General features: G+C 38.5%; 1 protein-coding gene and 2 long non-coding RNA genes across 15 annotated transcripts in view; 2 read left to right on the forward strand and 1 right to left on the reverse strand.

Annotated features, from left to right (window-relative positions):
* The window catches only part of LOC145451877 (uncharacterized), a 110193-nt gene that overhangs the window by 55254 nt on the left and 30530 nt on the right, over nt 1–24409 (forward strand). The window lies entirely within an intron of this gene.
* The window catches only part of LOC145451876 (uncharacterized), a 328627-nt gene that overhangs the window by 45238 nt on the left and 258980 nt on the right, over nt 1–24409 (reverse strand). The window lies entirely within an intron of this gene.
* On the forward strand, nt 1012–23646 carry LOC145451875 (kinesin-like protein KIF9). 13 transcript variants are annotated; one of them, XR_013919098.1, is made up of 7 exons: nt 1012–11342; nt 13065–13226; nt 14361–14688; nt 16400–17879; nt 18721–18926; nt 19724–23049; nt 23113–23646. XR_013919098.1 is itself a non-coding variant. In XM_080330098.1 (5 exons), the coding sequence occupies exons 2-3, from the start codon at nt 13128–13130 to the stop codon at nt 17877–17879; spliced, it is 177 nt and encodes a 58-aa protein (XP_080186224.1). In that variant the 5' UTR covers nt 1036–11342; nt 13065–13127; the 3' UTR covers nt 18721–18926; nt 19724–23646. The 13 variants fall into 13 exon arrangements, 1 of the variants encoding a protein (XP_080186224.1); XR_013919105.1 differs by having other exon boundaries at nt 1012–2310; nt 4976–11342; nt 19724–23646; XR_013919096.1 differs by adding an exon at nt 13795–13894 and having other exon boundaries at nt 1018–11342; nt 19724–23646.

The raw sequence follows: 24409 nt of genomic DNA on the forward strand, positions 1-24409 counted from the left end.
ATATCGCCTAGGCCAAGGTGGGTGTCAGATTCCATAGACTGCTCCTTGTCGCTTCGACACCTTCCTGTCTTTTCATTGTATCGCATTTTTTGTGGTGTATTGAACTGATAAAATTGCTAATAAACCAATGATGATGAATGATGATATACGATGCTCTTGTGAATTCTCTACTAGTTGATGACGATTACCCCTGACGAGTTTCGGCCGAAAATATTCGGGTACATTTCAATATAACTATGCTAATCAAATGTACATTGATTACCTCCAAGGAGCTGTACAATCGAATAATATATTCATATTGAAATATACCCGAATATTTCAGCTGACACTGGTCGGGGGTAATCGTCAACAACTTTTCCAGATTAGATTAGAATTAGATTACTGCCATTTCGCTCTAATTTAATGAAATTAGACAACTATAATTATCTAGTTGTCCAAGTAGACTACATTGAGCCCCGGTCATTCGGAATTGCAGGCCGGTGACGTCATATTTGGTGATGCGTGTGTTGGTATACAATGTCCTTTCCAATCCTCTGCCAGTTGTTAACGATTACCATTCGAGTATATTTCAATATAAATATGCTCTTCAATTGTACACAAATATCGGTCTCATATTTTGAATAAGCCAGGACTATGTAGACTCTGAAAATCATTTTGTAATGAAGAATAATCCAATACCGTTTGTGTGATAATTTTATGATTTATTAAAATAGCGAATAACGAGGAAATAACGCTGCATCGAATCTGTCTTCAAATTCAGTTTTTCCAATAAATTAGTCGTGATTAGTCAAAAATTCCGCCCGAGAAGTCGACATTTCCGACCACTTGATACGCAAGGGGTTAATATTGACTATTCGTTCACCATAATGTTTCACGTGATCATGCGCCATGTTTCACGTGATCACAAATATTCCGCCGAAATTCCGCCAGGACCACTTCAGTGAAACGACTTACGGTAGTCATTGGAATCAGACACCCACATTGGCCTGGGCGATTACCGGTACTTTTCTAATCTTGTGTTAGCCGTTAAGAATATATCATTTTTTTGCTGTTGCCACCGCTGTAGAAATATCGTCCATGAGTTACGGTATATAGTTGTTGTTGATGGAGCCATGCAGTGATTCTTCATGACCATAAGCCAATCTTAGTCGAGTTTCCCGTCGACATGTGTATATCGGCTTGAATCGTAATTCATCAATAGGCCTATGCTCCGCTCGGCTGCAGCTCTCTCAGTAAAATTTGCACCGCTTCGACTTTGCCTTTTCATGCTGCGCAGTTTAATTTTCAATGTATTATGTATCTTGTGTGGGGTTTAATGCTACTATAAACTGTGCTAGCCTATTGGATATGGAGTGGTGGTAATTTAACAGTTTTATTCTATTAATGTGGAAATTATTACCGTACTGCTTCGTTCACAATACTGTTGGCAGTGCGATTTTTGATAGCCAATGTAATCTCGGGAAACATTTGCTCTGCTCGAACGAACGATATGTGAGAAGTATGCTTTGTCAGACCAGATTTGCAAATAATAACCGGCTCAGAAATCTCTGTAGTCTGTGGAATAGTTCAAAAACAATTGCTGTCGTTATTTTGGTTTGGTCTGGTTGTAAACATTAAGAAGTGCTTGCTTTCATGTCCACCACCAATTAGTGTTCACCATGGACAATGGACATGTATAGTGTACGAAGTGTGGATTAGCAAAAACTTGACACGTAAGCCAATTATCATTATTGCTTCGTCTCCTCTGGACCGTCAGAATTAGTCGACAGTGTTGATTTTATTCATGCACTATGTTAGCTTGCCCCAGTGGTTAAAAGTTGAAATACCCTAGAATTTGCTTGCCTTGTGATATCCTTCTATACCAATTCCTTTAATATTCAATGCATCTTGTGCGGGATTGAATGCTGCTGCCAACTGTAATTATGAGTGGTACTACACAGCATACTGTCGCCTGAAATTGCAAACTCATTCACATCTTAGTCTACGACAGTGCTCTTCAACAAATTGGTTACTATGTAGCTTAAGCTATCAAGTGTCTCATTAAAAAGGCATTTGGCATTTTTTTCGCTCGTTTTGCTTTCAAATATTTCACAAAAACCCTTCTCGGCCAAACAATGTTGTTGGGAATTTGTACCAAAACGTCTACTGAGGGATTGCATCGCCAGGTCTTGAAATCTTTTCTGCACTCCTATCCAATATACAGCGTATTTTTCACGAGTGAAAAATGCTTGCTGGCAGAAGTTGTATTTAAGAGCTGACACAAAGGTACCGCGAGGCTCCAGTTTGTCGAGAGGATGAAAAACCCCGCAGGTTTGTTTTGAGGCTTTTGCTTTATTTCTTTGGAACATAAGGTGCAAAACGATCAAGGAGAGTAGGCACATTAGAGCTCGCTACCTGATGATACGTTACTCCAACTTCTGTCTCGCAAGTTTATGATAATAGCAAATAACTCACGATACCGTACTGCGTGTTCTACTCTTTAGCTCAATCTAACTTGAGAATTCATGACAGTTTAATAACGATAAAGCAGCTTTCTGACTACCACCAAAATCTCAGTTTTTCTGGCATCACGCGTCCCGAGCCTCACCAATGAAAAGGAATTAATTTTTTAATATCACAGTTGTATGCTACAATTTTACGGGAATGCATGATATACAGAATATGATGATTGTTTAGCTAAAGAAAGCAGAAAGTCAATCTAACGTCATTTTCCCAGCGGGTCTCAGGCTCAGACGGGCTGATATAGGCCTACTGTATGTCTGCCACTATGGAGATTGTAGTGATCCCTATACCGCCATCACCACACCAGCTTCCAGACCAGGCTCTTGGTCACGTAATAATTAGAGTGCGTGAATATTAATTACCAAGGCTTGTCAGAGCTACGATTAGTGGTGCGTCGTATTCAGTTTTTACAATTGCGTCCAGATAAACTTGACGCAACATTGATAAATTAATGGCAGGGACCAATTTCATCAAAATTTATAGCCGTTTAACTTCTTACAACCAAACATAGCTAGCATGCGATTCATAGATTCAAAACTTGGCAGCAGATACCTCTATCCTCTAACTCAGGGGTCACCAACACGCGGCCCGCGAGGTCATATTTTGCGGCCCGTGACTTGATTTGAAATTTCAGAAGAAAGCTAAGAAAACCATTTTGAAATCCTGAAATTGGCTACAGTTTCAACACATTGTTGTTGTTGTTTCAAAATACGGCTATTCTCCGATGCCCAACATCATTATTCGTCATTAGCTTTGGCTTTGACGATGTCAACAGCATTCCATCGAGGGAGAATAACTAACTGATATGAATGAGCTGGGCCTATTGCCTTGACGTGCAATGGCCCCGACACTGCCGAGACCGAAACGTTCGGAAAACGGCATAGGGCCGTGGTTCTCAAACTGGAGGGCGCGTCCCTCTTGTGGGGGTGTGAAAGCATCTGAAGGGGACGCGGAGCTGTGGTCAACTGAAAAAAAAATTTCGCGCTTCGCGATTTACAGCAAGTTCATATTTTGTGTATAGTCCGGAATTCATATAATAGAACTCCCTCATCAATTAACAATCATAGCCTTCCATGCCATCAAACTATCCGTTGAGATTGCTAGCATTCTGGTTGCACTTTGTGATATGACGGTAAAGGGGGAGCGAGATTTCTCAGTATCATAAAGGGGGCGTGTATAAAAAGTTTAAGAACCACTGGCTTAGGGCTTCCCCGCAAGGTAAAGCTTAATGTGGAGATGGTCTTTCAGCTAGTAACGTTTCTCGCTAGCCCCAATATCGATTCCTTGGTGGCTGAACAGCGTTTCCAGGTATCATGCACACTTGCACAGCTCAGAGCTCAAAAATGAAATGAACTTGATGATAATGATTTTTTTTGTTGTATTTGTATTCCTTTAATAAAATATTACTTCTTTTGTGGTCACTATGCCCATTGTCTATGTTAGTTAGCACGGCGTTGGACTGACGTTGAGTTTTAAAACGTTGTTGCGTAGTTTATATCGATATTGAATACTTGCGGCCCGCGGCCGCTACGAAATTTCAAAAGTGGCCCGCGACCCATTTTGAGTTGGCGACCCCTGCTCTAACTAGTCTTAATCCATGGCAAAAATCTCACTGGGCTCACCCTTAGATCAATATAGGAAAATCTAATGTCTGAAGTTATCCGGTCAAATTTTATCAGAACGGGGTAACTTTGGACAGTGGAAATTGTGATATTTAGAGCTCCGGAAAGTGGCTGCTTACTCTGTTTCAAAGTGTATCGTCAACTATATTCGTTATGACCGGCCTTATGGCATTTTAAAATCGAATGAGAAGGTTAATAAATTAGGAGTTTGTCAAAATATGAAGAAATGGGTAGTCTATAAGCCGAGAGATTGTAATCGGGTGCAAGCTACTTCGAAAACTTATCACATACTCTTGAAGATGTACTTGCTGAATGTGGGATATTGTAAATTACAATAAGCAGTGCTTTTCAACCTGTGTGACGGTTCGCGAATGAAAAAAATTGCAGGGCGAATGATGAGCATGGTGCGAACGAAAATCTCGGATGAGTGCGAACGACGAAGGTGGTGCGAACAATGCGAATGAAAATCCCATATGAGTGCGAATGAAAATCGTGAATAATAATTGTCAATTTTTCTGGCCTGGAATAGTTCAAATATACCTTATAGGAAATTCAACGGCAATATAACTTTTGTTGTTGCGACGCAATTGTAAAAACTTGTTTAAGTTACGACGCACCACTAGTCGTAGCTCTCACAAGCCGTTAGTGAATTAATATTTTCGCTCTATAATAATTACGTAATCAAAAGCTTGGTTTGGAAGCTGGAGCCTGCGACAGGCTGGGAAAATGACGTTAAATTGACTTTCTGCTTACTTTCGCTAAACAATCATCATACTTCCGTAATACCTGTTCGATTAGGGCGAGGCACGAGGATAGTAGTAAATACCATCATCACAGACTCACATTTGCAGGTTACTGTAACGCAAATCTTACCCCTTCAAAAGATTATTAAAGTATGGACTGCAAAAGATATAATTTTGGGTCGACACGGTGCCAGAGCTATGTGTTAATATGTATGTAATATTTGTTGAATTTATTGCAAAAATCCTGAGATAGATTTTACAAATAGGGTCACGGTGTTGGGTACTGGAGCGAATAAGCTTTATCATGAGAATTCATGATAATAATAGTCCGACTGGTTTTTCTGGAAATCATGGTTGAAGACCGTTGGGATTAACTACTGTAGTTACTAGGGATCTGCAACGAGCGAGTTCACGTCTATGAGACTCATTCATTTCGAGGCCAGCCTTTTCTGCGTCTGGTCACGTGAAGACAGGTAAGTTTTGGTCAATAAACGGCTGATAAAATGCGGTGCCAAAACATAAGCGTCAGATGAGTAAAGTTATAAGCCTATGAAGCAGTGGCTCTAACGATGGTTTAAGTTCGCATATTTCTATGCTTACTTCGTTTTAGTAATATATTAGCACCAACCCTGCGAATGCGCTGTGAGGAATGGAAACACGGTTGTTGGAATTTGCTTCGTAGTATTATATCGCGAATCAAGTTTCTCTAGAGCAGGGGTTCTCAAAGGGTGTGCCATGGCCCACTGGTGGGCCACAGAGAATTTTGAGGTGGGCCACAGATCTATTTAGAAAATTTCAGAATTAATGTAAGTTCGGTTATATTTCTTATTTAATTCGCTAAAAATATATTCGTGTTATCTAATTATACGTAGGCTACATAGCTACAAAGCTTTTCATCCGATCCTGATTATACGTAGTGGCACGTATGAAGTCAGCATGTAGAAATCGAAACGGTAGCTTTTTCTACTGGCTATGGAGTAACTCCATGTCGAGTTCACCAGAAAAACAGAAAAATGTAACCAATTTTTCAGTTTTTCATGAAAATTGGCATGCATAGAAAACTTCATTTTCTAATTTCAGAAGAACAAATTTCATCAAAATCGGTCAACTAGAATCGAAGATATGGTCGTTCAAAAATTGCTGTTTTTGTAATCGCTTAAGCGGAAAAAATGTATAAAATTTATACATTTAATTTGAATTTGCAATATTTACGTCAAATTAAGGGTATTGCAGGTGATAATTTCATACTTGGCCATTCACATCCTACTTCATTCTCTTACCCGTTTTTTGACACATGGGGTTGCATAGTTTGACCTGTGACCCCATGATTTTGTTTGTAGCACAGAAATCACTCACGCGTGACGGCATTTTCAATTTCAAATATCTCTTGCTGACCAGGTGGTATCACCAAGTGTGAGGTGTCGTTGGAAAGCTCTTGTAAATTCTATGTGATCTGTTTGAATTATACCGATTACCCTCCATACAAAGTAATTGACAGATAGAATAAAAGTGAAATTAGGTATTCTACAGAGTTTGTTTTATTAGTGTAAGATGAGAATTTAGATTGAAACATGTTATATGCATGTTAGTTCCTAGTTTCTTCTGAACGTTAATTTCCTTTTCGTGGTGCTGGCAAAAAACAAACTTCATTGTCTTTTTCTTGCTCTTCCAACCTTTCATTTGCTCAAAAATTTTGAGATTTTCTGGAGCCATTGTTAGGACTCGAATGATTTGAGCTCTTGATGAATTTGGGTTATTGATTTTTCTTTTTATATTAGATTTTCGAAAGTTGCTTCATTACAATTTTTCGCTTTATTTGTCTGCCATCTCCACTAATTCTGGCATCTCATCACCTTGAAAACCTTGACAAGCTTTGCTTCAACATTGAGATTAAATTTTTTTTTTGACATATCCAATTTTCAATTGATAAAATATGATCTCTTTTTGTTTTTGGTAGTGGAGAACCTTTTTGTGAGAACCAGCTTCCAAAACAGAACCTATACTAGAAATACAAGAGTTAATCAATAGGCTTGCAGCCTGTTATGAATGTGTCATAGTAAAAAATTTCAAAAACGTGACAACTTTTTAAAGACTGTTTTACAACAAATTTTTGGATTGTTTCGATTAATTCCCCACTAGTAATATTGTTGATTTCAGAAGTCCCTTACATGAGCTTGCCAACGACACCTCAAACTTGGTGTTACCACCTGGTCAGCAAGAGATATTTGCAATTGAAAATGCAGTCACGCGTGAGTGATTTCTGATGGTGCGAACAAAATCATGGGGTCACAGGTCAAGCTATGCAAGTAGGGTGTAAATGACCAAGTTTGAAAGTATCACCCTCAACACCCTAATTTGACCAAAATATGGCAAATTTAAATGACATGTCTAAATTTTTAGCATTTTTTCCGCTTGAGCGATTTCAAAAACAGCAATTTTTGGAGGGCAATATCTTCTATTCTATTTGACCGATTTTTATAATATCTACTTTTCTCAAATCGGAAAATAAAGTTCTGTAAGCATACCAATTTTCATAAAATTCCGAGGTAGTGGTTACAGTGGCCAGGAGAACTGACATGGATTGACTCTAATGACAACCTACAGCTAAAAGAAACTGAAATAATTTCAAGCGTATAATAACTGGAAGATAATGCTGAAGTAACCAAGTATTCCGGAAGCGTCATATGTCGTATGTCGTTGATAAGGGTATGCAATGAACTCGCAATGAAGTGAAATTGATGTACAGATTTACTGTACTTTGGCAGGCCGTATTATTGTAAGCTAAAAATAGTCATAGTCGCAAATTATTAGCAACTTCTGGCGAAGGTATACTGCACCACCTCAACGAAGCTTAATGGATTGAGAATTTATTGAAGCGCATTAATCTTTGAAGTCGGTTTAAAATGTCCGGCCTGGAAATCATTGTACATAGTGAAAGAGTCACAGGAATTGATTGTATCATTTGATTGAATATTCTGACATCGCAACTTCAGTTGTTTTGGTACAAGACATACAGAGTACGTCATGCATATTGAAAAATCTTTCTTCGCTTCTCAGTGGTACCCCATCCACCAATGAATTGTTCGATGCTGGCCTAGAATGATTATAATATTCCCCACAATAGTATCACTAAAATCCCAATCACACAGTACGGGGATCTGATAATTGTGTTTCGCGACGCGAATGGAGCAGCGGACGAAAATAATCTACTTAAGAGTTTTAGCTTTTGATTAACCAGGACCGTAACTACCGCACCCACACACCCACGATGTTCACCAAATTTGGTTCAATTTTAACCAGTGGATTATGAAGTATTTACGGTGACCAACTCTTTAATTATTTATTATAGTGGTGCCCACCGTAAATACTATATTATTCAAATCCAAATTTTTCGACGACAATAACTCCACTTCCACTGTTTGGAATTGAACCAAATTTGGTGAACATAATTTCAATAGATATCCTAACACTTTCATGGGGTGAACAGAAAATTTTCAAATTTTTGGTTATTTTATTTTTTTATAATAAATAGAAACTTTCTTCTCCAATAGCAAATCGGCTACTGGTTGGAATTGAACCAAATTTGGTGTGTGGGCTTAGATTAGGTAACCTAACAATTTTATCAAGTAGTCAGTACGATTTGAGAAAAAAAGTCATTTTTGAAGAGCCCTAATGTCCGTCACATCATAGCATACTACTGATCATGAGTTCATTTGCTATTACCACATACTCGCGAGACATAAAATGGGAAATCGAAAAAAAGTTGGACCAACGTATCATAAGGTAGCGAGCTCAAATGTGCCTACTCTCCTTGATCATTTGGACCTTATATTCCAAGACATGAGGCAAAAGCCTCAACACAAACAGGTGAGTTATTCACACTTCCGGCATACTGGAGCCTCCTAGACCTTTTTGTCAGCTCTCAAAATCGATTTTGTCCAGCTTAAAGCATTTTTCACTCTTGAAAAATACGCTGTATGTTGGATAGGAGTGCTGAGCAGACTTCAAGCCCTGGTCATCCAAGCACTAGTTGAAGGGTTTTAGTGAAATAGTTGAAATCAAAACGAGCGAAAATATTAGCCTATTTAATGAGACACTCAATAGCCTAAGATAGATAGTAGCTAATTTGTTGCACATCTAATCAACTAAATGTTGTATTTTCATCTTCTTTCTGTAAAACAATATTCGGTTAGTTTGTGCGAATGAAATTTATTTTACAAAAAAAGTGCGAATGAAGCTCAAAAAGGTTGAAAAGCACTGCATCAGAGGACATAGGAAAGGGAAAGTGTAACTTTTAAAGAACAGCAATATAATTTAAATCAGCAATAAATCATCACAATAACATGCTTAATGTTTGCTGTTCCTGACACCGCCAGTGCATGGTATACCCCTTATCACCATATTATATCTATAAGTTCCAATTAGTGAAGACAAGAGGGGAAATTGAGATAAGGGATGAATAAAAGGGCATTAGCATTCATAAACTATTATTTATATTTATTTTTTATTTTGGGGGGGATTGAATAGAAATAATACAATTGGCCAGACGTGTAGGCCTACTATTTTCTTTCAGTTTTAGCCACTTCTCTCATTAACTCTTGCCAAATAAGCCTCATTCACGAGGTTTCATAATATATGTAGTGTAAAGACATCCAAAAACGACATTGCCTAAAGGTACCCCACTGGCCCACATACCTGAGTGAGTAACTTTATACATAGATAATTTTAAAATATAAGGTACTTATTTATGATCATGAAGATTTTGTAGTAGTTAATTCCAATCTTTGATCCCATGACCCTTGAAAAATACAAAACTTGTCTCCCCTAGCATTTCCAAGATCTATAGCGGAAATGTTGGAAATTGTCCAAAGTTACCCCAGTTTACGGGTACTCAATTTTCAAACACAGCACAGTTTTCGGGTAATTCAACACGACTTGACTGAGTGGATTTGTCATGACAAGTGGTCGTAAGACTGTTTTCGAAAATTCTATAGGCCTATCTATTAATAGTGTCATTGGTTATTTTGCGTGTCGCGAAGATTGATGTTGCAATTTCAGAAATATCGATCAACTGCGATAAGTATGTGATTCTTTGAAACTACTCATTTCCAAATCTTGAATTTTGACTTCTACATGAAATAGTTTTGACATGTCTTGGAAATGGTGAGTTGTGGAGTATTATTAGTTCTTGTACACTTTGAAACCAATGACTGCAGTCATTTTCAAATATTCATTTCTACTTGTATGTCAAGTTGTTTTGACTCATCTTGGGAATCAAAGGGTTGAAACCAGGTCACAACGTTCCGTCTCACTTTTATAGTTCTGACTCGAGGCAAGTCGAGTCCAAGTCATTGTCTGCTGCTTCCTTGACAGCAGTCATACGGTGAAAGTTTTGTGAAGCAACTGTTGTTTGCTCATCATGTATTTCGTAGCTCAACATGTTCTGAATAAAGCTTGAATCATCATCTGCCAACCTACCAACAATGTGCTTTCAGAATCCCCACCGGTAACAGACTCTTTGAACACCTGATCAGCAAGCTGCTGCTGTCGTGATCGTTCAAGCATAGCCGTGATCGGTGAAGCATAGCCAATTAGCCAATCACGAGCCGTGGGTATTTGATTACTAGTCTTCCCACCGTTCTATGGTCAATGTCACGCCCATTCTTGGGTGGGTGGGTAGCTACTTTCAATCGCTTTGCCTGAAATCTTAACGGCTTTGATGTGAGCTTCTTTCAGGCTCATTGTTGTTTTAATTATCAATAGTCTATAGATAGAAGGAGACACGATCACAGAGAATTTTAAAGATTTTCCAAATTTTGTACAATCCTAATGACCAGCTTAAAAAATCTTATCAATGTTTCTGAAGCGTGTATGCTATCATTAAATTATAGTTTGATTTGTTTTAAATATATACAATATTTATAGATATCATCTCCATAATTACCCGGTCCCCATATAATTATATAAGGATGTTGCGCTTTAGCTAATAATCCCAACTTAATATAGTGCAGCCCGCGAATGGATTCAGATTTTTAATGTGGCCCCGCAAGCTGTAAAGTTTGCACACCCCTGGGTTGGTAAAGTTTTGAGCTCGCGGGCCGCATTCAACATCTAAACCCATGCGCGGGCCGCACTATAAGAAATTGAGATTATGAACCAAAACGCAATATTGGTATTTGATTGTATAGTGAGGTAATGGAGATGCTTATTTAAAACATTGCTTTGTTGATATCGTACACACGTCAGAAATTTAGTGGTGAGATTTCATAAGCTGATCGACCTCTATAACCAATTTGTCAAAATTATAGAGATGAAAGTCGGTTGTCCCGATTCTTTGAACAGGATTGAAATTTAAATATGTCAGCAGCGATTTGTTCATAGATTTACCTATTCCACTTTTGGTTCAGTTCCACGACGAACAAGGCTGACAGCATCATAACTATGTTAACTTCAAACACTATTCTACGATGTGTAGGTAAAATATAAATACCCCATCGCTTGCAGAGAACGAGTCTACCTAAGACAAGCGCGAATCGTTTGTATCAGCACATCACTAAAATAATTAAAACACTGGAGTGGCCAATATGAAATCCCACTCGTGATCCCAATTATGTCAATCTCGTTTAGGATTTCTGTTATGTTTAGTAGTTGAAACCTTTCCAACTTCGTTGGCCTTGAGATCGGGCTGTCGCGCCAGAAATTAAACATATAGTAAGGAAGTATTTACCTTGGAACAGTGGTTCTCAAACTTTTTAAGACGTGCCCCCCTTATGATGGGGAAAGAATTCGAGCCCCCTTATCATCATATCACAAAACGCAACCAGGGTGCTAGGAAACTTAACTGAACTGATAGTTTGATGGCACGAGAGATTTTTAAGTATGAAATTGAGACTAAATACAGAGCAACAATGATGAAGTGAATGAGAAATTCTTTTTAGTGGAGCTCAGCTTCGTGCCCCCTTCAGATGCTTTCACTCCACCAAGGGGGGGGGGGGGGGGGAAGGGGCCGCACATGGTTACATTTGAGAAATTTCAAAGTCGTAATAATCGGTAATTTTGCAGATATTCTATTGTTTTGTAAAAGATCAACTCCCGTTATCAAACTTTTCCCTTATACAAGAACTATGATGTAAACGGAACACTAAATAGTGCGAAGTATCCAGTTGCTTACAGTAGAACGTTAAGATATTTCAACTACACTGCTCATCACTATAACCCAACCAAACTATTCATCATAAAAAATATGTGGCAGCTTTCGTATTATATGGATTGTAAGAATGTAGGTGTATAGCATCTGTGTGTTACGTTATGATACATAGTGGCAGATATGACTAAATTTTCTGTTTATGTTGTCATATTTTCCTGATTCCGTCACCAATCTTCATTTTTCCATTATTTACAAAATTCACACCACCCTACTACATCATGTTATATCTTGTGTCGATATGAGGCAACCTTGTCTTATTCTGATATGCGTTCAAAGCACAGGTGTACGTCTGAAGCAGTGGAATTGTTATCGCGACTAATCGAGATTACTGCAAAATTAGGCTGTGATCACCATGAGGTGGTTTTGAAGTAATCGCAATCCAGTATATTAATGCAGTAATCAGACCATATCACACCATTCATTGACAGTGGCGTGTTTATGTGATAGCCCTCATCATCTTATCATCTTTTTATATGCCTCGTACTTTGGTCAATATTTTTTGCGTTATTTTGGATATTTCCTGCTTTTCGTAGTAGAGTGGCAATTTTAATGTACAGTTGACTCCGCTGAATTTGGACACTTTGCTTACGCTCACTTTTGGCGGAATTAGGCGAAGAATCATTTCTTAGTTACATGGGCACGAGCTCATTGTTGATGGTTACTGTATGGATCGTCCTTGTTTCACTATAATCACTCATATTGTATTGAAACGAATGGAATAGTCTACTGGTTATTGTGTCATCTTTACTTAACGATAGGAGATGTGAACCTGTGTCCGAATTAACTGGAGAATTAATTGTCAATTTCTACTATTGCTCATTCCCGATCAGATTGTCCGAATAAAGCGACTGCCTGGGTTATCCAGTGTCCGAATTAGGATGATTCAACTGTAATTAATGTACGGGTCAACGCATGCAGTCAATGTAATCGAACCGATTACTTTTATTGGGCCTCTCTGTATCGTCATTCCTAAAAACTGGTTACTCAAAGGTTTACGCTGAAGTGGCGTCGAACTTGGTCAAGAGATCTCTGCAAGGGTACAATGGGACTTTGATGGCGTACAGACAAACGGGCGCTGGAAAAACTTTTTCCATCACAGGAGCAACTGATCATTTCAAGCAAAGAGGAATCATTCCCAGAGCTGTCACACAGGTATTGTGCAGTTAAGAGAGGTGGTCACTCTGGTCGGTAACCTAGTTATTCAAAGTACTTGAGTAGGTTTTGCCTTCTCGCGCTGATTGCTTGAGTGGTTATGTTTATATAGTACTTACAAGATTTTAAAGCATAACTTATTTACTTTATACACATTGGAATCTGTAATGTAGGAAGTATATTTGTGACGATTTCACATCACTATCATGAGAGAAATCGTATCAACATCGCGAATTAACCCCCATATCAAGGTAACTGATTATATTTTGTACAATTGTGCCAATTTTTAGTATCCTATCATTTTGCTTTAGTCACAAAGATCTACGGGTACCGTATTATTACCAAAGTAGACATGAACTGCTAAAAACGTGTAACCCCTTGACTTGCGTACTTTTCATTTTCTACTTCCACTGGAAGTAGTCTTTAGAATCACTCCTTCTCGTAATCCAGTCGAAATTTTGATTCTCGCATTGTAAACCCTCAGGTAATCTGATTGCTAGGTCAGTGGTTTCCAACAGCCAGCCAGCCAAATATATTTTAATTTTATATCTCATTTGCAAAATGCAAGGAATTGGACAATCAGCCGTGAACAATAGAAATCAAGCATCCAATGCGGGCCGCATGCACAGACGGCAGCGTATGCATTAAAGGCCTATCTCTTCATCAAGGTTTGCAAATGCCAAATCGGATTATACAAATTGCTTTGCTATTTCTCATGTGTTTATTTTTTGTTAGGGACACGTATTTCATCATTTATATTATAAATAGGGCTGGAGGAAATCGAATACATCAGTGATTTGATTCCGAATCAAGTGTCAGAGCATCACTTTTTGCGTAATCATACCAGTATGGATGATGTGATAAGTTCAGAGATATGTACCTTTTATGCAACCACCAAGAATATATTGATCGTCCTACATCACATAGAAATAAATTTTGTATTTCATTGCACTTTATGATAATACCATGGTAGTTTCAAACTGCACTACGTGTACACGCAATTGAGATTTCAAAGCTGCCGCGTTGGGAAATAGTACCAAACTATAATCGAATCATCAAGCCCAGCCCTGATCATTACCATTCGCTATTGACAATACCTAAAAAATTGATATGTATCTCGGGCTTTATTTGCAGCTGTCCACTCTGAGATTTTCGATGCGAATGAAGCGTGTTGCGTTACGACCTGCCGGGAATGTGGACCCCATGAAATTGTTGAGCTGTCTTCAAAGACGATGCAAAACAAATTTTAGTCAATTCCGACTAGTAGAAGGGAGCTATTTGAGTTTTTCGTTGATAATCCCCGGCTCAAGGATAATCCGACAAATATCAACGAAAAGCGCGAATAACTCCGCTTCTACTGGTCGGAATTGACTCAAATTTGGTGTACAACACATTGTCCAACAATCCCCAAGTTCAATATGATCCTATCACGGAAGGTCAAATGAACAAAATACGCAAACAGGTAAATCAAATCAGGCTTTCAAAGAATCGTAAATTGTGCTTGCTGTACTTGATAGCATCATAATTGAAAAATTTTATTTTCCCCATTTTTTGTACCCAAATCAGTTATAGTCATGTATTTGAAGGTATTTACTTATATTTTCAAAAACATTTTGACAGGGCGGGATGATTCGAGTACTCTCATCTGCATCGAGTGTTAATTTTCATGCTTCAAGACGAGCAGTGAGAGATTATTTTTTCAAACTAAAATGAGAGTCAATATTATTTTCATTGTGGAAGGATTGAATCCTCGATTAGTTGTACTATAGCAGTGGTCGGGAACCTTTATTGTCCGAAGAGCCATATTGGCCCTACTTTTTCCATCTCAACTCTCAAAGAGCCATACATGCCAATCAACTGTTACGTCACAATTGAAAATTTGTGACGTCATGGTAGCACTAATTTAAACTCACTACATGGGATTCCTCGTGTGCGCCATATTTTCTCTGTAAAAACTGATATTTATTGTTCGAAAATAAAGCTCGAAACGAGAGGTCAGGCACAGACGGGTAAGCCTCGCCATTGATAACGCAATTCATCGTAAGTAGCTTAGAACTTATTATAACTGATAATAATCGAAAGTGACTGTCACACTGATTTCGAAAATATATCGACTTCCAAATTCTTAAAGTATTCGGCGGTAACCAGAGCCGTAACAGCACTTCGTCACCCCCCATAAAACGTTGGTCTTGGGCCCCCATATGATGATAAACCGGAATTCTGGGGGCTTCGTTCCCCAGACCCCCCTGAGGTTATGCACTGTTTATCGCTACTTATTATCTACATTGGGAGCCGTTTGCTGACTCAGCTATACTCGCCTGCACGCGCGAAACGGGAAAAATGTATATAATTCATGATTGAATCGGTAAATGTGATCGGGAATTGCATATATAATGCTATCAATTTCTTGTCCTCTCTGCTCACGTAATCAGATTTACCGGTAGAGTTGAGTGAGGTGTTATGGAAACTGTAGGGCTCGTTGGTATCACCCTGTAACATGATGTTATTTTCTGACCTCCTGTCTGCTATATCAAAAATATAGAACCGCCCAAACGTAGGCTACTAAACTAAAAGACGCACACGATTTTAAATTGGTATTTCTTCACTGGCATATAATTTCTCCCTGCGTGATGGTATTTGTCTTGTGAGGTTCAGATTGCCAAGATAGGGACATTCGGCGCCAGTCATTAAGGCGCCTAATTAAACCTATGTGTATGTGTATGTTGTATATATAACGAAGTTTTCAGTCAGCATAAGGGCAGTCCTTTTCGGCCAAATGTTTTCTCGCTGTCGATCGTTCTGGCACACTTCTTGGAGTCACATGTAACATGGCATAAAACTTTATATGTCTTGGTGCATCGTGCCCCGGTAATGGCCAAGGCCAATATGCTCACTTCTATAAATCTTGTGTGTTTTTTCCTGAGGGAAGAGTACCCCAAAATCATAATACTTGGCAAATTGAAATCGCGTCCAGCGCGAAAATTTTCTGAAAAAGTTGCCTAAATTTTCGAAAAGTACTCAAAAATTTATGCTAATTCACGAAAAAATTTTGGGCCTCCTTCGAGCTCGGTTCCACCTCAATTGGGGGGTTGAGGGTGTGACAGTTCCGGCCCTGGCGGTAACATAACGTTCCGCTACATGCTTATACATTTTATCGCCGGTACTATACACAGATCTATACTTACCAATCAAGAGCGTGGATAGCTATGGCGTGTATTTGAAATCTGCGTCTTGAAATGGGCGTCGCCATGTCTGCTATGATCTTTGATTAATCAACGTATTGCACAATTCAAGATTTCGAGTCGGGTACGTAGAATTCGCGAGTGATTTTGGCCTCCGGCGTGACAGTAACTTAAATTTTATGATTTTGAAAAGAGGGGGTCCGAGCCCCTAAACCTGAAGACGGCATTGTCTTTACCTCTCAAAGACATGATTATACTGCCACCAGAATAATTATTTTGGTCGTGATGAAAATTCACCAACAAGTCGCTGCAATATTGATCAATTGAGTACAAAGATAAATATTTGGCAAAAGAGCCATATCTTATACCCAAAAGAGCCATATATGGCTTGCGAGCCATAGGTTCCCGACCACTGTACTATAGCGTACGAAATATGTGGTACAAAGCTTTGCACGTTATAAAAATGGCATTTCTGTGTATAAGTGATCAACCTACATCGTTGTCACTAAGTTTAATGAAATTGGCATGGTTGAGAAGATAGCAGATTATATTTCATATGATGTGTAACTGGCTTTTATTTAAATTCTTTTCCTTGCTTTATGTGATGCCTTTTTGCATATTGCTTTCCAATTTCTATATCATGCATTACCTTGCTTCATGTGACACTGCCTCTTCGTACATATTTTTGCCATGTCTTTTAGTATTATTTTGCTAGCTTGAGGTAATTGCGTTATTCACTGCATGTATAAATTTTGCAATATACTGATTTTCCCGATGACTGTGTGAATAGATGTTATTGTAGTAGGTTTCGGGGTATGATATTAGTGGATGAGATAGTACAGAAGTAGGAGACAGGGCTAGTGGTCGCCTGCGGAGGCGGGCTGTGGCACCTATCCGGCGTCTTGGGCACCCAATTGGTACCCTACCTAATACCGACAGATCCGCCACAATTTCGTGGTTACCAGTTGGTTTCCCTCGTGGTCACTTGCTTTCGACCCGCGTTGGTCCCTTGTTGTCCCCAAGTGGCCGGTGAAATATCTGTCTTGGCTGTCCCAATCTCGAGTCAATACAAAAATTGACTCGGGTAAGTCGAGTAACCAAAAAATCGTGACTCGAGTCATTACAACAATGGGAATGAAATCGAATTTTAAGGCATTTAAAAAATACTCTGCCCAATTTTTGCTCCAAACAAAATCATGACTTATTGTGATTGTACTTTATGGCACTGATGTGTATGAAACAATGTATTTTAGATTTAGACAGGCATTTTCTGATCTAATCGTGAGAAAACAAGGTTTTGGCATATTTGAAAAATTCAATAGGAAACTATAGCATTCAGATAATCTGCTTACATGTGAAATTTTTTTATTTGACAAATATTTTTGTTTTACAGATGAGGCGGAAGACCCAGCAGCTCTACCGGTACTCTGGATTAGCAAATGAGTGGATTATACGGATAAGGACGGCCTAGGTATGGAAATTTTGGAATCCTAAATATCCCTGTTTGTATGCACAGTAGCGATGCCAGATGCGTCGTTTCTGTATTATAAAATGGCTGAAAAATGAAAATAATTGATCTCTAAAAATGATTTTATTATATGGCCTGAAGTGTCAACTCTAATATTTCTATCATGATTTTTGGTTCTTACACCCAATTTCAGAAAACGAATTGAAATTTTTATCATATCTTGATGACTTCTTGTAATACAAAGCGAGTATCGCTGCTCTAATCCAATTTTAATCTATTTCCCTGTCCTCCATAAAATGCTCCAGGAGAACTGCATCATGCAAAATGAGCCAAACTTGGTGTGCAGACATTTGCCATTCTCGTCTATATCAGAATCAACTCTGTTTCGATACGAACTGAACTTGATTTCTGTTGCATTTCTTTCTAACGGGCAATTTATTCAATTGTCAAGTTGTTGCAAATTCACTACTTTCAACTTTAATTTAATTTGCAAAACTCAAACTGCCTAGCCGTTTCCAATCTAATTTCAAAAACATGCAAAGTTTTTTAGCTGTTCAACAGTGCTCCCTACATCGTCCCTTTTTGAAAATTTTGACTTTGACCATATACTTTGGTCCTAAACCTGATTTGTTTTGAATTTACCTCGACAATTCAAATTCATATGTCCACTTCACTAGAAATTCATGCTACTTAAGAACCCGCAACCACGTTAAGACAAAAGACCTATGTCCAAATAGCGATGGAAGAAAAAAAATCAAAAAGTTGGAGCCGGACAGTTTGTTTTCCAGCAACGATATAGAAATTGTTGTGGTCCGAATGTTGATAAATTCGCTTCGAATTTCAGGTTACCAGCTATGTGACAACAGCAATGGAGTTTTGTTCAATGATAGCACACGAATACTTCTGTACGCCAACGACGAGCAAGTGGAGTACATTGACAGAGACATGGCAGAACCTTATTACACACTTCAACAATACCCGCCTACGCTAACCAAAAAAGTCACCTAGCTCAAGTATTTCCGCAACTGCATGAGCGAGCATTTGCTCAAGGTGGGTCGAGTTTATCGTGATCTCATTTGAAATAAAAGTGTATTTACAACCATTCGTAAATCAGGCGCATTAATACTCTCAAGTTGGTATTTTTTGGCAATTTTGACAAGATAGGGTGACATTATTCGTCTCCACACTGAAGCATGATTTTACTCTGCGCTGCCTTCATAGCAGACTTGTACAACTGGTTAATTCTAGTTGTTAAATTGGACTGAATAGAGCGGAATGCCGGTAATCTAATTCTAGTCTAATTTGTGAAATGTTGATTTGTTCTAATTCTAATCTTATTTATGTTTTTCTGAAAATGCTACAGGAGAACTGTATAGTATGAAACCAAGTAAGCTTGCTGTACAGATATTTGCCATTCTCGTGCTTTTGAGAACGTGCTCAGATTTGTATGAACGGAACTTGATTCAAGTTCAAGTTTTCGCGGGTTCAGTAATTATAATCAACTGTGTCAGAAAACCAGTTGCTACAATTCTAATTTTAATCTAATTCGGAAATCAACAGTACAGCTATAAATCTAATTTAATTTGGAAAAAACTGAATAACTAGAATTATAATTATTGTATTATTTGAAAAAAGCTCGTAATCATTCTAATTTTAAAAACAAACAAGTATTGCTGAAAATGTGTTTTGCTAAAAATCTAATGTCCAGAGTCACTCGAAATGACGTTCGACTCAAGGCTACCGATTACATCGCAACACTTGAAATGAGTCGCTACGTTTCAACTAAGATGTGTAGGTTTGAACTTTAAATACCGGCACACTTTCTTGACTGTGGATTTGCGTTTCAGGCCGGGGCGTCCATGGCACCAAAGGAAGGTGACCAGTACGCTCGTCTGCCCTTCCTCAGAACGTAGTTTTGGGCGAGAAGCGCCATCGTGCTGCATCTCAGCAACGGGACCATGCAGATCAACTTCTTTGAGGTAATGTGAGATTGTGTTTGGGATATGGCAGGTGCGGGCAACTTCTCCAGTCGGCAGGGTCGCATAGGGGAAACTAAAGTACTTGAGAGGCCGGGTTCTTCAATCGATACAGTAAACGCGTATATATCCACTTATAGAAGGATTAGATCCTTTTTAATCTAAACCTTCAGTTTAAAGCCTTGAGATAAAAACATGATGCAATGAATTTATTGCCGTACTTCAGAAGCTGTTGATCAGCGGTTGATAAAAGTTCTTTGAACTCTGAAGACATGTTGTTCGTAGAAACCCTTAATTAAAATTGCACGTGGATATCAGTTAGCTTGGAACGCACGTTGTTCATATTCATGGCCGAAGATATGTGATTTCAAATGCAGATAGGCACGGGCCACATTATCATGCAAGACCAGAAACTGTATGCGTGTCGCTCGCAATCCCGCTGCGGGCCGTATGTTGCCCGCCCCGGGTATATGAAATATTTCAAGAGATTCTTGAAGGTGCAAAGTTGATCACGACTTCGCATGTCCTTTCCACTGACGTGCATAGCTATGTACTACATGTTTCGTAGGCTGTGATACGATTTATTCGAGTATTGAAATTATACGCTACTCGCCACTGAAAGTTTATTTATCAACAAGAATATAGTTTCCATACTAATTTTCACTGTTGAAGCCTGGAGACCTTGATTGGCGGTATCGGGGCATACCAAACATAGTGCAAAGCTACGAAGGTTACTGGATGTACTAAATATATGAAATCATGATCATCCCACAACATTGGCACCAAGTGAAATAAAATCGGAATGGTCTAAAAAATACCAAAGTATCTTTTGAGATGGATAACAAGCATTATATTCTTTGCTGTGGGATGAATGGTGCATATTCGAACGTTGACGAAGTACATTCTGTTGTGATGTGATGTCATGATGAGTGATACTCGATTACTTAACTCGAAGCATATCGCATGATTCATAACACTGGTCAACACATATTTTAGGCAGACAAAGTAAGAGTGGTTTGGGGAGTTCTGTAGGGCACTGATTCCGAATATGACCTTGGTTTTTTCAAATTGGCTCTTGCTGTGGAGATAAGCCATGGGGCTATTTTGACCAAAATCTTCCATTTTCGTGGTGATGACGACATAAAAAATCGGGTTAGTCGACAATAAAGTTTAGAAATTCAATCTACTTGTTATTTTTACACACAGAAGACTGTTTTAAATCAAAGTACAGCAACAGCGCTATAATTAGGGGTAATAAATTTAATATAGTTACAGACTTTCACGGATATCAGTTACATAAATAAACTTCAGTCACGTATATAAGAATTAACCTAGATACTCAAATAACGTGGCATTAATTCAATCAGGTTTATGTCAACCACCTATTGTAAACATGAAATAATCGGTTGGAATACAATATTATTGATATCTTTTAGATCGAAAATGTTTTTTGTACGATTTTCGCCTGTAAGCTATTTAGTGCAGTTTCTCGAAAGGTTCCGGCAACGAGCTGACATAATATATTCAATGGTTCATCTCATCTGCCTTGGTATCCTTCCTTTGTTGTTCTAATGTCTTGGTAGAACCTCTCCCCTTGCTAATCAACAAGATAATCGGGAAATATACCAAGTTTTCGATATGCACATACAAATTATCGGACCAACTGTCTGTAGTTGGGGCTTTGTGATCATTTAAAAAGTATTATTTACTACATATTAGGATAAATTATATGCTGTGAGCTCCTTCCTAATGTGAAATTGGAATCTTTCATCGGTATTCGAATATACCAGATACATGATTTAAGCTTCTCGTTTGATAGGGTTACTAGATATACCCACTTTGTTAAATCGGTGGAAAATTATCCATTAACAGTCAAAAGAAATGAGACACATATGAGTATTATAGTTAAGCCTTTCAAGGACAAATTTTATAGTTTTATACTCCTCTTTAATCATGGCAGAATGACCAATTGATACAGGAGAATATGAATTTCCGTTGTGCAAAAGTACAATTTTTATGCATGACAAATTGCTTTTTCGAAAACCACATCATGCCATGTTAATATTGATAGAATGACTGAGAATGACATGAGGGTTCTTCGTAGTCAATTAGCCATTTACGCGCAGTATAAAATTAGAAAAAAATACGATTTTCTTCCTACCAAGTGAAATATTTAAGGGTAAATACAGTAATTTTAGGCTTTTTAGGGTCATAGATATCTTCTGACAGGAACCAATCTGACAAAACTAATATGATATTCGTAATCAGCAACTTCAAAAACCCCAAAAACGGCTCTCATATGTTCTGCCTAAAAAAAAAATTCATTTTGTTGACCAGTGTAATCGAATCAATCAGGTACTCGATTTTGCCCAGCCATAGATATGACCAATCGAAGTTTGGACAACAACAACAATAGTTTCAATACAATTTACAGCTGGGGAAATTTTTCGAAATCCATGCTAATCCATGTCTGTGAATGTGTCTCAATGCATTTTTTTCTACATCAAGGCACGGCAGTCGCAATATTTGTGGAAAATTGATAATATCCGCTTAAATTCACGGACGAGAATTAGCTGAAATGGATCCAATATGATATGGAATAGTCGGTGTATCAGAGTAAAGCAACAGGTGAAAATTGCTTGCTCCTTCCCGTTCGCAGTATGCGGGCCTGAGGTTGTTTAGCGGGGCCGTGATAGGAAAATGGGTAGCAAAATTGTGAGAATTTGTCCAATGTTACCCAAAGAAAAAGACTCAGAAATATTCCATTTTCATCCCAAAGTAGACGACACGTGATGTGTTGATTATGGCCGAAACATTTTGCCAGTAATTGTGCCTTTTCAGCAACATTGTAAATATCGACCAGAATAAAGCATCTGTGGCATTGTACGGCCTATCGTCGATTAAATATCAGGGTTAGAACCCAGAAGATCAACATTTGGTCGCAAGTAAATAGATGGTCAAGGAGGTATTGTGATAGGAGCTCTATCATAATACAAAACCTATTTCAACCTGTCAATATCTCTCACCCATTAAGTCGTGTTTTCGTCATGCTTTTCCACAATATGTTGCTAAATGTGAACTTGCTATTCCGGCATGTATTCTGTGTACGGTTGAAGCTCTGCTAATTAATGACGAATAATGAGACGTAGAAGAACTTGGATGTGGCTGACAGGACCAGGCCTGTTGGGAGTCTCAAGGTGGGAGCAAGTCTTCTGGCAGTGTTGTGCAAACTAGAGGCCGACCGATATTTATTTTTGCAGGCCGATACAGATTATTGACGCACTCACAAGGCCGATAACCAGGGTTGCCATACCGTCCTTATTTCTAAGATTTGTCCTTATTTTGAAGGGTCACGTCTTAGAAAACTCGACTGTCCTTATTTCTAAGAAATGTCCTTATTTTCGACTTGCGTCCTTATTTTGTCTTATTTCCAGCAACTACTCGATTATTTCTCTCTGGTATATGTGTTGCATAATATTCTAAAATTATGCTCTTGCGTCCAGATTTTATGACATCATGAATGACAGGAACTCCCGTGGCGTACGCACCACTTGATTTGACTTCGAAGTGGTGCAATTGCTTCGCTAGGGCATTGAGTAATGTACAACTTTCGGCTGTACCCAACCTAACACAGCGGACGTCATCGTAGCAGTAAAAAGCAGTGTCAGGTTTCTGCTGGTTAGTTTAAAGCAGAATAAGCTGTAGGGAAGGCAGCATTTATTGCGCACTGAAAAAAAAACTTGGACACTTGGGTTAAAAAGTAAAGCCATAAATCATCAGTGTTGGGATGAGCCGAGTCATGACCTGACTCTAGTCGTATCATGGGCCCCCACCCGGTAGTTCCGAAGGCACACGATCCGGGGACCTATGAGACATACTCTCAAAAACTCAGGTGTGACAACATTTCTTGTTGTGTAATATAATCTAAGCTACAGCAAGCCATAAAAAGAATGTTTGGTCGCAACCGTCAAAAATAGAACTAATATAAACTCAAATGATGCCATAAAATCGCGTTTCGATTTAAGCTCGAACTTATAAATTTGAAGGTACATACATACTGCCCGTAAACAGAGGTGGTCAGTAACGAAGTACTTCTACTTTTTCGAAGTACTCAGTAGTTTTCCTCTACTTCTGGTACTTACTCAAGTAGATCTGATTTTCGCCACTTCTACTTCTTAATATTTTGTAATCTACTTACTTACTTTTCGCTATTTCCAGTTTGTCAAATAGAAGTAGTTCAATCTTCCAATCAGGAAGATAGCCTGAGGAATTTCGAAGCTGTTTTCACGGAGTATTAACATTTAGTTTTCATAAAAGTTTAGTAAAGCACAGAATTTTCGTCGCGCTTCGTGCGCAGTGGATATGGAGTGACCAGTATGATTTCACGAAAGTATCGGTGAATATGATTTAGGTGGAAGGTTGGCGTGGTTCCGTTCACACCACATTGTCGCCCTTCGCCCATATGAAATAATTAATCAAAGTATATGGCTCATCATAACGTTTGAAACTGATGTTTCGCAATCTTGCATTTTCTTGTCATATCGTAATCTAGCATAT

Source organism: Botryllus schlosseri, chromosome 12 (genome assembly GCF_051294905.1).
Source record: "Botryllus schlosseri isolate E-star chromosome 12, Bs_hap1, whole genome shotgun sequence".
Classification (NCBI taxonomy): Eukaryota; Metazoa; Chordata; class Ascidiacea; order Stolidobranchia; family Styelidae; genus Botryllus; species Botryllus schlosseri.